Raw genomic sequence first — 12,236 nt, 5'->3', positions numbered from 1 at the left:
TGGCCGGCAGGGGCGCGGGCCGTGATTGGCTGGCGCTCTCCGGCTACCGATTGGCCGGCGTATTCCTGTTGACCGGCAGGGGCGCGGGCCGTGATTGGTCGGCGGTTGCCGGGTGTGATCCTATTGGTTGGGTAGGGCACGAGATCTGATTGGCTATCGGGGCCGCGGGCTGTGATTGGCCGGCGGCGGGGGGTGAGGAGGGGAAACAACATGGCGGACATGTCGGGCAAAGGCCCCGGCCGCGGCTTCTACCTGAACACGGTGCTCAGCCTGGCCCGCTCGCTGGCCGCGCACAAGCCGGCCCCCATCGACAAGGTGAGTGAGTGAGTGCTCGGCCGCGGGGCGCAGGGGGTTCCATCGCCGCCGATCCCTCCTCAGGAGCCGGGGTTCCTCCGGCATTGATGTCCAGGCATCGGCATTTATATCCTCAGGCATTGGGTAGCTCAGGAGCGTGGATTCCCCCAGAATTGAGGTCCTCCAGCATCAAGGTCCTCCAGCATTGAGGTCCTCCAGCATTGAGGTCCTCCAACATTGAGGTCCTCCAGCATTGTGGTCCTCCAGCATTGAGGTCCTCCAGCATCAAGGTACTCCGGCATTGATGTCCTCCAGCATTGAGGTCCTCCAGCATTGAGGTCCTCCAGCATTGAGGTCCTCCAGCATTGAGGTCTTCCAGCGTTGTGGACCTCCAGCATTGTGGACCCCCGGCATTGAGGTCCTCCAGCATCAAGGTACTCCGGCATTGATGTCCTCCAGCATTGAGGTCCTCCAGCATCAAGGTACTCCGGCATTGATGTCCTCCAGCATTGAGGTCCTCCAGCATTGAGGTCCTCCAACATTGAGGTCCTCCAGCATTGTGGACCCCCGGCATTGAGGTCCTCCGGCATCAAGGTACTCCGGCATTGGTGTCCTCCAGCATTGAGGTCCTCCAGCATTGTGGACCTTCAGCATTGAGGTCCTCCAGCATTGAGGTCCTCCAGCATTGAGGTCCTCCAGCATTGAGGTCCTCCAGCATCGAGGTCTCCCGGCATCCAGGTCCACCAGCGTTTTGGACTTCCAGCATTGAGGTCCATCGGCATTGAGATCCTCCAGCATCATGGTCCTCCACCATTGGTGTCCTCCAGGAGCCGGAGTCCTCCAGCACCGAACGGATCGGATCAGCCGTTGCCTTCTGCTTCCGTGTCATCAAGCTGGACAGAGTGCGGAAGAGATTCACCAGGATGTCACCCGTCGGCCTTGTCCCATTCCAGCTCCCCTGACCTAGAACATCCACCAGTTAAGTGCTGACCACTCTACCTACCGAGAGAAATCTCTGCTGTCATCCTGAACGCAGTGATCATCCCGCACTTGAAGAATTGCGTGCCATGAACAACAAACATGAGCCAACACCTTGCCCATAATTGCCTGGGACTTCCGCCAAGCAATTCCTGTGATGGGCGACCAAAATTACACACAGTACTGTAAATTCAGCCTAACTATGAAGCTGCAGCATGACTTGCTGTCGGCTGTGCTCATGTTGAATGGTGAGATGGGCCAGAATGGTAGCCTCCTGCGCTGTAATCAATGGTATACTCTTTATCCTATTAAGTGCTGACCACTGTACTAATCAATTCACTTTTACGCTCTTCCTACTTACATGTTATAGATTTGCAAAGAAAATTATGCATGCCTTGTATATGAGTCTATCAGTACAATTTTGTGCTTTTTGTTGCAACTGTGAAGATTAAAATAAACTTTCTCTTGCAGGTGGAGAAGTTACTCTGCATGTCCCCCGTCGACTTCCATGGCAACTTCCAGCTGGATGAACGGCGCAGAGATGCTGTTATTGCACTGGGTATTTTTCTGACAGAGTCAAGCCTTCAGGTAAATCTTTCCTGCCCTTTGCACATCACGGCTGCCAAAGGGTGCGGCTTAGTGTTTGTTTAGTTAGAAGAGATACAGCACGGAAACATCTTGATTAGTCCAGGGGCCAGAGGTTATGGGGAAAAGGCAGGAGAATGGGGTTAGGAGGGAGAGATAGATCAGGCATGATTGAATGGCGGAGTAGACTTGATGGGCCGAATGGCCTAACTCTACTCTTATTCCTTATGACCTTATGAAACCAGCCCTTCGGCTTACCGAGTCCGCGCTGGCCAATGATCCCCGCGCACTAACACTATACTACACACCAGGGACAATATTCGATTTTACCAAGCCACTTAACCTACGTGTTTGGAGTGTGGGAAGAAACTGGAGCACCCGGAGAAACCCACGCAGGTCACGAGGAGAACGTATAAACTATGTACAGACAGCACCCAGAGTCAGGATTGATCCAGGGTCTCTGGCGCTGTAAGGCAGCAACTCTACTGCTGCGCCACCTACACTTCATCTATGGAGAACATGGATTGGAAACATTTCCAGTCGGGACCTTCAGTCTGGATGTTCCGTTTGACCCGTTTAGTTACTCCAGCACTTTGTCCTTTTTTGTTGTTGCAAACCTGCATCTGCAGTTCCTTGTTTTTACCATCCAAAATGGTGTTGAACTTTACTCAACTTTACCTGCTTGATTATGTGCTTTGAGCAAATGATGAGGCTGAGCCCTTCATTGCATTTACTCTGAGCGTGTCATTACATTTCATATGGTTTTCTTCGCTTCATCCTTTTCCCTATCACTCACAGCGTGCAGCGGGTAGAGCTGCTGCCTCACAGTACCAGAAACCCAGGTTTCGACTGCGACCACCGCAACTGTGTGCGTGGAGTTTGTATGTTCTCCCTGTGGTTTTACTCCTGGTACTCCGGTTTCCTCCCATGTCCAAAAGACTGTGCTTACAAACCGGTTGTGCTGTTGCCAGTAAGAATTTTGTTGTTCCGTTTCAGTACAGATGACAGTAAAACTCTTGACAAATGGGATTGGCCTATTGGCCTCTATGTGTAGTGGATTGATTGTTCCTTGTGTGTAGGGAGTGGGATGGAAAGTGGGATAACACTGAACTAGTGTGATCAAAAGCACACTGGACAGCAACCAAGTGGTCACAGGAGTGGAAGGCAACCTCATCTCCATCACCCAGCTACATCTCTTCAGATAAAAACTGTCCAGGGTCTGACCTCCCCAGAAGAGCATGGGTGAAGTTCAACACACTCGGTACTGGAGTTGGGCGTTTCAATGCCAGCGTGTGGAGATGGGGGCTCCCTCCGCCAGAACCCAGCCTGTGAATGCGGAGCAGAACAACAGACAGCCGACAATGTCATCTCTGGGTGCCCGCTCTACCACCCACCAAATGGAGCTGTGTCAGGGCCTGGCAGACATTGACGCCAACAGACAACAACCTGGCTGCTCAACACCAGGCTTGAGATCTAACTATTCCTTTGGTTTATGTTTCATTCGCAAGGACAAGAAGTGGTCGATGGACAGCATGATGGGCTGACAAAGTTATTTCCAAGCCGAATCTGAATTAAACTTAATTTCTTACAAATCAACAAAATATGATTTCACTTCTAACCAGACTAAATTGACCCACATAAATATCCCCGGGTGCTTTTTTTTTTTAAAGACTTAATTATGGTCAACTCCTAAAATTATTTGATTTGGAACATGTAAACAATTTGATCTTTTTTCCTCACAGCATAAAGAAACTGTAGTTCCCTATCTGCTTCGGCTGCTGAAAGGATTACCGAAAGTCCAATGGATTGAAGACAGCTCGGGGAGAAAGAATCGAGGTAATGCCAACTCAATTCATGTAACCTGTTATAAAAGAGTATTAATGTGAGCAATTTAGGGTTTGAAACGGCAGTGCTGCTGTAAATGTATGTCCATGACCCACACAATATGAGTGTGTCAAGGGTTATGGGTAGAAGGCAGGAGAATGGGATTAGGAGGGAAACATAGATCAGTCATGATTGAATGGCGGAGTAGACTCAATGGGCCGAATCGCCTAATTCTGATCCTATTACTTACTAGACTAAGTGGGACCCATTGGTTCCCAGTCACACGGGAGACCTGGTTCCCCAACGCAACCCATTCCCCAACGCAATATTCCACCACTCACCCGTTCCCCCAACGCAACCTGTTCCCCCAATGCATTATTCCACCACTCACCCATAGCCCCTAACTGCGCAGGTGCGGCTGACGGGTTCCCGTTGTGACGAGGGGAGTGTGGGCGGGGGGAGGGGGCTGTGGGCGGGAGGCAGGGGGGTGTGGGAGGGAGGGTGGGGCGGAGGGAGGTTTGAGCGGGGGGAGGGAGCCGGGAAAAATATGGGGGTATCACGGGGGAGGGGGGCAGGAGCCAGCGAGGGGGACCAGAGGGGAAGGGGCTGGAGCGAACTCACAGCAGTAGCTGGTCGCTCTCATCCGCCGAAATCAGATTCTTAGCTTTCCGTTTGGCGACATTTCCCGGGCCGGGCCGGTCCATTTCCAGTCCCTCTGAAAATTGTGTCTGGTTGGAAACCTCCGCCGGCCATCCACCGCTCCAGTAAAGACGCGATGGCGCACGAAGGGGCGGTCCGTCCCGCGGAGTGACAGGAGAAAAGACGCGTTGCTGAACGGCAGGAGAGGAGATCGTCCTACAAACGCGCGTTTTTTAAGATTTTTAAACCTCGCTAAAGTTTACATTAGACCACCGATCGGAAGAAAACTTGGTGCAATCGCAGCGCAGGAGAACGGTGAGTAAGCTGGCGAAAAACCGTAGCGCTATCGCGTAACGTTTTTGCGCAAATAGAATGACCGCACAACCGGAAGATAACATGATCAGAGCTTTAGTTATGTGTAGATGACTTTATGAAAAATGACATTGCTTATTTGAGTTTACGCTATCACTTAAATGTTATTTTAAAAAGAAGCTTATGGTGTCTAAATAACGGCACGTTCATTATGACAGGTACAATAATAGCATTGAAGAGACTTTTAGATAGACGCATGGACATGCAGGGAATGGAGGGATGTGGATAATGTGCCGGTGGGTGAGAATTGATCTTGGCATTAAGTTCAGCACAGACATTGTGGGCCGAAGGGCCTGTTCTTGTGCTGTGTGTTCTCTTTGTTCTATCCCCATCCATAAAGGCCCCAAAAGATTTTTTCACTCTCTTCATAAATTAGTGGGTTTATTGGATTAAATTTCAATTCATAGTTTCTGGATTTATTATCCTGTATCATAAAGTCCTCTCATTCTAACGTCACATTCGAAGGGCCTGCTTCAACGCTGTATCTCTAAAGTCTATTGATGACACCTAGATATATGAGTATGAATACAATAAAAGGTTTGGCGTTCGGCACAAACAAGATTACTGCGTGGTAGTGCTCTGTTGCTGAAGAAGGGTCTTGACTCAAACGTCACCCACTCCTTTTCTCCAGAGATGCTGCCTGACCCTATCTTCGGTGTAACCCAGCATCTGGCGATCGTACCTACACACTGCTGGCAAAATCATGCTTGACTAATCTTCTGGAATTTTTTGAGGATATAACAAGTAGAATGGATAGGGGAGAGCCAGTGGATGTGATGTATCTGGGCTTTCAAAAAGCCTTTGACAAGGTCCCACACAAGAGATTAGTGTGCAAAATTGGAGCACATGGTATTGAGCTTAGGGTATTGACATGGATAGAGAACTGGTTGGCAGACAGGAAGCAAAGAGTAGGAATTAACGGGTCCTTTTCAGAATGGCAGGCAGTGCCTAGTAGGGTGCCGCAAGGCTCGGTGCTGGGACTCCAGTTATTTACAATATAAATGATTTAGACAAGGGGTTGCCCATTCCTTCTCTCCAGAGATGCTGTTTAGGAAAGAACTGCAGATGCTGGAAAAATCGAAGGTAGACACAAATGCTGGAGAAACTCAGCGGGCGAGGCAGCATCTATGGAGCGAAGGAAAAGGTGACGTTTCGGGTCGAGATCCGTCTTCAGACTGATGACAAAAATGCTGGAGAAACTCAGCTGGTGAGTCAGCATCTATGGAGCGAAGGAATAGGTGACGTTTCGGGTCGAGACCCTTCCGGGTCTCGACCCGAAACGTCACCTATTCCTTTGGTGTCTCGACCCGAAACGTTGCCTATTTCCTTTGCTCCATAGATGCTGCCGCACCCGCTGAGTTTCTCCAGCATTTTGTGTCCACCTTCGATTTAAACCAGCATCTGCAGTTCTTTCTTGCATATCTATTGACCCGTGTGGGTTGATGTGAATTATTATACTATTTATTTCTCGTGCTGTCACTTATAAATGGAAAGTTGTTGAAGGGAAAGTTTAAATGCTACTTTATGTTTCTATCGTGCAGGAAAGCTTCCGATCGCCGAAAACTTCAGCTTCTGCTTAGTAACTGTACTTTTCGATGTGGCCCAAAAAGAATCCACGTTAAGGGAACAGGTGAGACAGACTCTCTTACCGATGGAATATTAATTTTGTTAGAAATACCTGTAATATGGAATTGCTATTGTTTTGATATGATTTAATGCCATGCACTATTGAAAAATTGTTCTAATTCCAAATCAGTAGTGAGTATTTCAAGAGAGAGTTAGATAGGGCTCTTAAAAATAGCGGAGTCAGGGGATACGGGGAGAAGGCAGGAACGGGGTACTGATTGTGGATGATCAGCCATGATCACATTGAATGGCGGTGCTGGCTCGAAGGGCCGAATGGCCTACTCCTGCACCTAGTGTCTATTGTGGATGGTACACAAAAATGCTGGAGAAACTCAGCGGGTGCAGCAGCATCTATGGAGCGAAGGAAATAGGCGACGTTTCGGGCCGAATTTGGATGATCAGCCATGATCACATTGAGTGGCGGTGCTGGCTCGAAGGGCCGAATGGCCTACTCCTGCACCTATTGTCTATTGAACTATTTATTTGATGTAAATAACACATATTGTCAGAAGAATAGGATGTATATTTTATAGGAATAAATGTATTTTACATTTATATATTTATATTACACACACACACACACACACACACACACACACACACACACACACACACACACACACACACACACACACACACACACACACACAAATGGATTTTGAGGCAGCGAATTTAGGAATCCCCTGCGGCCATTTCCCCATAAAACGGGATGAATGTGGACACATATAAGTTTTAAGAGCAGAACTGGGCCATTTGACTCTTCAAGCCTACTCCGCCATTGAATGATGGCTGATCTATCTCTCCCTCCTAACCCCATTCTCCTGCCTTCCCCCCATAACCCCCAACCCATCCTACTGATCAAGAATCTATCTATGCCTTAAAAATATCCATTGACTTGCGGCCCACAGCCTTCTGTGGCAACGAATTCCACAGATTCATCACCCTCTGACGAACAAAAGTCCTCCTCATCTCCTTCCTAAAGGAACATCTTATTCTGAGGCTGTGACCTCTGGTCCTAGACTCTCCCACTAGTGGAAATGTACTCTCCATATCCATTCTATCCAGGCCTTTCTATATTCGATATGTTTCAATGAGGTCCACCCTCATCATTCTAAACTCCAGCGAGAACAGGCATTGTACCTTTTGGATACAATTGAAGGGGTTGACTGTTCAATGGACAGCACCGGCAGCCCTGTCTGATGCACCGGGCCTGGCTCTGAAGCAGTTAGTGAGTTAGTTTATAGACACAAACATTGCTGGAGTAACTCGGCGGTTCAGGCAGCATCTCTGGTGAAAATGGAACCCACTGAGTTAGACCGGCACTTTGTGTCTATCTTCTGCATCTGCAGTTCCTTCCTATACAATTAGTTTAGTTTATAGTCACGTGCACCGAACTACAGTGAAAATATGTTTTTGTTGCATGCTATCCAGTCAGCGGAAAGACTACACGTTTACAATCAATGCACAGATCAGGATAAAGGGAATAACGTTTGAGCGATAGTGATACGAGAATAATTAGTTAGGGGGAAATTTTAAACAAAATTTGACTGTCCCTTTAAGTGTGGATGGCGTCGATTTTATGTACAGGTTTCAAGTTGTAAGTTGCCTCTGGACTTACCTTTTTTCCTCAGTTTAGTTCCTCCGTATAGTTTATTGTCACATGTACTGTCGTACAGTGAAAAACGTTTGTTGCGTCACATCCAGTCAGCGGAAAGACAATTTATGATTACTATTGAGCCATTTACAGTGAGTGTACAGATACATGATAAGGGAATGACATTTAGTGCAAGATAAAGCCAGCAAAGTCCGATCAAGGATAGTCCGAGGGTCACCAAAGAGGTACAAAGTATTTCAGCACTTTCTCAGCATAACACTATTTCAAAGTTGCATTTTAATGATTTTTAATAATATTTTCAAAATATTTTCAGATTATCAAGGCTATATTGGATGTAATGGAAGTGCTGTTGGGCATGTGTCTGACACCTCAAACTCAGGATAAAGGTACTGGAAACATCATACTCATGATGCTACTGTCAAAAATATTCTTCATCACACAATTGTGAAATGATTCATCAGTGTAAATAAGTAGCTTCCAGACTTGGCCCACATAGCCATGTCATTAAAACCTCCTTCTTTCATCTCCGCAACATCGCCAAACTCAGACCCTCTCTCACACCTCCCGCTGCTGAAAGACTCATCCATGCCTTCATCTCCTCCCGACTGGACTATTGAAACTCACTTCTCCTTGGCATCAGCTCCACCTACATCAACCGACTCCAACTGGTCCAGAACGCAGCCGCCCGACTCATCACCCACACCAAATCCTGGCATCACATCAGTCCAGTCCTCAAACAACTTCACTGGCTTCCCATCTCCCACCGGATCACCTACAAAATCCTGGTCCTCACCTACAAAGCCCTCCACCATCTGGCCCCCCCATATCTCACTGACCTCCTCTCCCCCTACCAACCCTCACGGTCCCTCAGATCCACATCAGCCGGTCTCCTCTCCATCCACAAGTCCAACCTCCGCAGTTTTGGGGACAGAGCCTTCTCCAGGGCAGCTCCCAGGCTCTGGAACTCCCTCCCCCAACTGATCCGCAATTCCGTGTCCCTCACCATCTTCCAGTCCCGCCTCAAGACCCATCTCTTCACCTCTGCCTATCCTTAGCCCCACGTCCCCCTCCTTTTTCATCTGTGCATGAATTGCCTCGTATTGTGTTTTGAATTTAATTCTGCCTTTAATTTGTGTACTAGTCAAGTCTCTACTATTTATTTATTTCCCCGTACATGTTTTTCCTCTACTTGCTAAATTTTTGTAAGGTGTCCTTGAGACTCTTGAAAGGCGCCCATAAATAAAATGTATTATTATTATTATTAAGGGTGTAAAAAGATGTTCCGTTAATGGACGGCACTGTGCCGCAGTGGTAGAGTTACTACCTCACAGCGCCAGGCACCCATGTTCGATCCTGACTATGGGTGCTACCTGTGCGAAGTTTGCACCTTCTCCCTGTGACCGCGTGGGTTTTCTCCCACACTACAAAGACGCAAATGTTTGTAGGTTAATGGGCATCTGTAAATCGTCCCTAGCGTGCAGCATGGAACTGGTGTCACGGCGGTGAATGTTTTTTGACAGTTTAACTTATTGTCATGTGTACCGAGGTATTGTGTAAAGCTTTTGTTGCGTGCTGCCCAGTCAATGGAAAGACAGTACATTTGTTACAATCGAGCCATTCACAGTACACAGGTACACGATGAGGGAATAATGTTTAGTGCAAGGTAAAGCCAGCAAAGTCCGATCAAACGTTACCCATTCCTTCAATCCAGAGATGCTGCCTGTTCCATTGAGTTACTCCAGCATTTTGTGTCTGTGGTGTAAACCGACATCTGCAGCTCCTTCCTACACAAGTCTGATCGAGGATAGTCCGAGGGTCACCAAGGAGGTGGAAAGTAGTTCAGGGCCACGGTGGCGCAACGGTAGAGTCGCTGCCTTACAGCGCGTGCAGCACCAGAGACCCGGGTTCGATCCCGACTACGGGTGCTGTCTGTACGGAGTTTGTACGGTCTCCCCGTGACCTGCGTGGGTTTTCTCCGGGAGCTTCGGTTTCCTCCCACACACCAAAGATGTACAGGCATGTAGGTTTATTGGCTTGGTGTATGTGTAAATTGTCCCTAGTGTGTGTAGGCCAATTTGTGCTGATAGAAACATAGAAAATAGATGCAGGAGTAGGCCGTCCGGCCCTTCGAGCCTGCACCGCCATTCAATATGATCATGGCTGATCATCCATCTCAGTATCCTGTACCTGCATTCTCTCCATACCCCCTGATCCCTTTAGCCACAAGGGCCACATCTAACTCCCTCTTAAATATAGTCAATGAACTGGCCTCAACTACCTTCTGTGGCAGAGAATTCCAGAGATTCACCACAAAATGTTTTTCTCATCTCGGTCCTAAAAGATTTGCCCTTATCCTTAAACTGTGACCCCTTGTTCTGGACTTCCCCAACATCGGGAACAATCTTCCTGCATCTAGCCTGTCCAACCCCGTAAGAATTTTGTAAGTTTCTATAAGATCCCCCCTCAATCTTCTAAATTCTAGCGAGTACAAGCCGCGTCTACCCAGTCTTTCTTCATATGAAAGTCCTGACATCCCAGGAATCAGTCTGGTGAACCTTCTCTGTACTCTCTCTATGGCAAGAATGTCTTTCCTCAGATTAGGAGACCAAAACTGTACGCAATACTCCAGGTGTGGTCTCACCAAGACCCTGTACGACTGCAGTAGAACCTCCCTGCTCCTATACTCAAATCCTTTTGCTATGAATGCTAACATACCATTCGCTTTCTTTACTGCCTGCTGCACCTGCATGTCTACTTTCAATGATTGGTGTACCATGACACCCAGGGGATGTGTGGGGATCGCTGGTCGGCGCAGACTCGGTGGGCCGAAGGGCCTGTTTCCGCGCTGTACCTCTAAACTAAACTAAAGACTGCTCTCTGGGTGTGGTAGGATGATTTAGTTGCCTGATAACAGGTGGAAAGAAACTGTCCCCGAATCTGGACGTGTGCGTTTTCACACCTCTACACTGTTTGTATGTTTTACTTTCTATATCTGTCTTTTTAAAGAAGTATCTTAAGTTCCTTCTCGACGTGTTATTTTGATCAGCGTTGTGGAATGAACAGTGTTTCCCTTCCACAGAGAGCATGTGTCGCTGCACGGTGCCATGTTTGATTGGGATCGGACGAGCGTTTGGCCGTTACAGTTACACGGACGAGTCTCTCCTTTCGAAGCTGTTTCCCAAGATCACGGCGCAGTCACTGAAGGCACCGAGTGAGACGGACGGACTGAGGCGCCGCTCCTTCAACGACTTCCGATCCATCCTCCCCAGCTCCCTCTTGACTGTCTGCCAGTCATGTGACAGCTTGAGACAGAAAACCTACAGTGTGACAAATGTCTCCCAGGTTAGATTATTTTCTCATTTTTGTCACCGCCACGGGTGTTTATTTATATCCAAAGGCAACTTTTCCCTCCGATCATAGTTTACTTTCAAGAGAGAGCTAGATAGGGCTCTTAAAAATAGCGGAGTCAGGGGATATGGGGAGAAGGCAGGAACGGGGTACTGATTGTGGATGATCAACCATGATCACATCGAAGGGCCGAATGGCCTACTGCTGCGCCTATTGTCTATTGTTAATATTTACAGTTTAGTTTAGGGTGGCGTGTACCAAGGTGCAGTGAAAAACCTTTTTTTGTTTCCAGTCAGCGAAAAGACAATACAGTGTTTAAGAAGGAACTGCAGATGCTGGAAAATCGAAGGTAGACAAAAAATGCTGGAGAAACTCAGCGGGTGCAGCAGCATCTATGGAGCGAAGGAAATAGGCAACGTTTCGGGCCGAACCCCTTCTGGAAATAGGCAACGTTTCGGGCCGAAAACCTTCTGGAAATAGGCAACGTTTCGGGCCGAAACCCTTCTGGAAATAGGCAACGTTTCGGGCCGAAACCCTTCTGGAAATAGGCAACGTTTCGGGTCGAAACACTTCTGAAAATAGGCAACGTTGAACAATAGAAACGTTGCCTATTTCCTTCGCTCCATAGATGCTGCTACACCTGCTGAATTTCTCCAGCTTTTATGTCTACCAAAAGACAATACAGGATTACAATCGAGCCATGTACAGTGTACAGACACAGGATAAAGGGGAATAACGTTTAGTGCAAGATAAAGTCCGATTAAAGATAGTCCGAGGGTCTTCAAATGAGGTTGAGGAGAGGTCACAGCCGCTCTCTAGTTAGTGATAGGACGGTTCAGTTGCCTGATAATAGCCCTGAACTGTCCCTGTCTGTGCTGTGCCTCTTGCCCGATGGGAGAGGGGAACTGGGTGGAACTGGTCCTTGATTATGCTGCTGGCCTTGCCGTGACAGCGT

At 48.0% G+C, this 12,236-nt stretch overlaps 1 protein-coding gene across 2 annotated transcripts in view; it reads left to right on the top strand.

The window, feature by feature from the left end:
- The first annotated feature begins 179 nt into the window (after positions 1-179).
- Positions 180-12,236, top strand: part of pi4ka (phosphatidylinositol 4-kinase alpha) — a 122,486-nt gene continuing 110,429 nt past the window's right edge. Inside the window, exons 1-6 of one of the 2 annotated variants that reach the window (XM_033043823.1) lie at positions 180-315; positions 1,744-1,860; positions 3,600-3,693; positions 6,234-6,322; positions 8,247-8,319; positions 11,013-11,275. In XM_033043823.1, coding sequence (XP_032899714.1) covers positions 211-315; positions 1,744-1,860; positions 3,600-3,693; positions 6,234-6,322; positions 8,247-8,319; positions 11,013-11,275 — 741 coding nt within the window. In that variant the 5' untranslated portion in view covers positions 180-210. Of the gene's footprint in view, positions 316-1,136; positions 1,521-1,743; positions 1,861-3,599; positions 3,694-6,233; positions 6,323-8,246; positions 8,320-11,012; positions 11,276-12,236 lie in introns of those variants that run through there. The other variant, XM_033043824.1, reaches the window with a different exon arrangement.

Source organism: Amblyraja radiata, chromosome 25 (genome assembly GCF_010909765.2).
Source record: "Amblyraja radiata isolate CabotCenter1 chromosome 25, sAmbRad1.1.pri, whole genome shotgun sequence".
Taxonomy (NCBI): Eukaryota; Metazoa; Chordata; class Chondrichthyes; order Rajiformes; family Rajidae; genus Amblyraja; species Amblyraja radiata.
The sequence above is the reverse complement of the archived record's forward strand: the minus strand, read 5'-3'. Positions and strand labels throughout refer to the sequence as shown.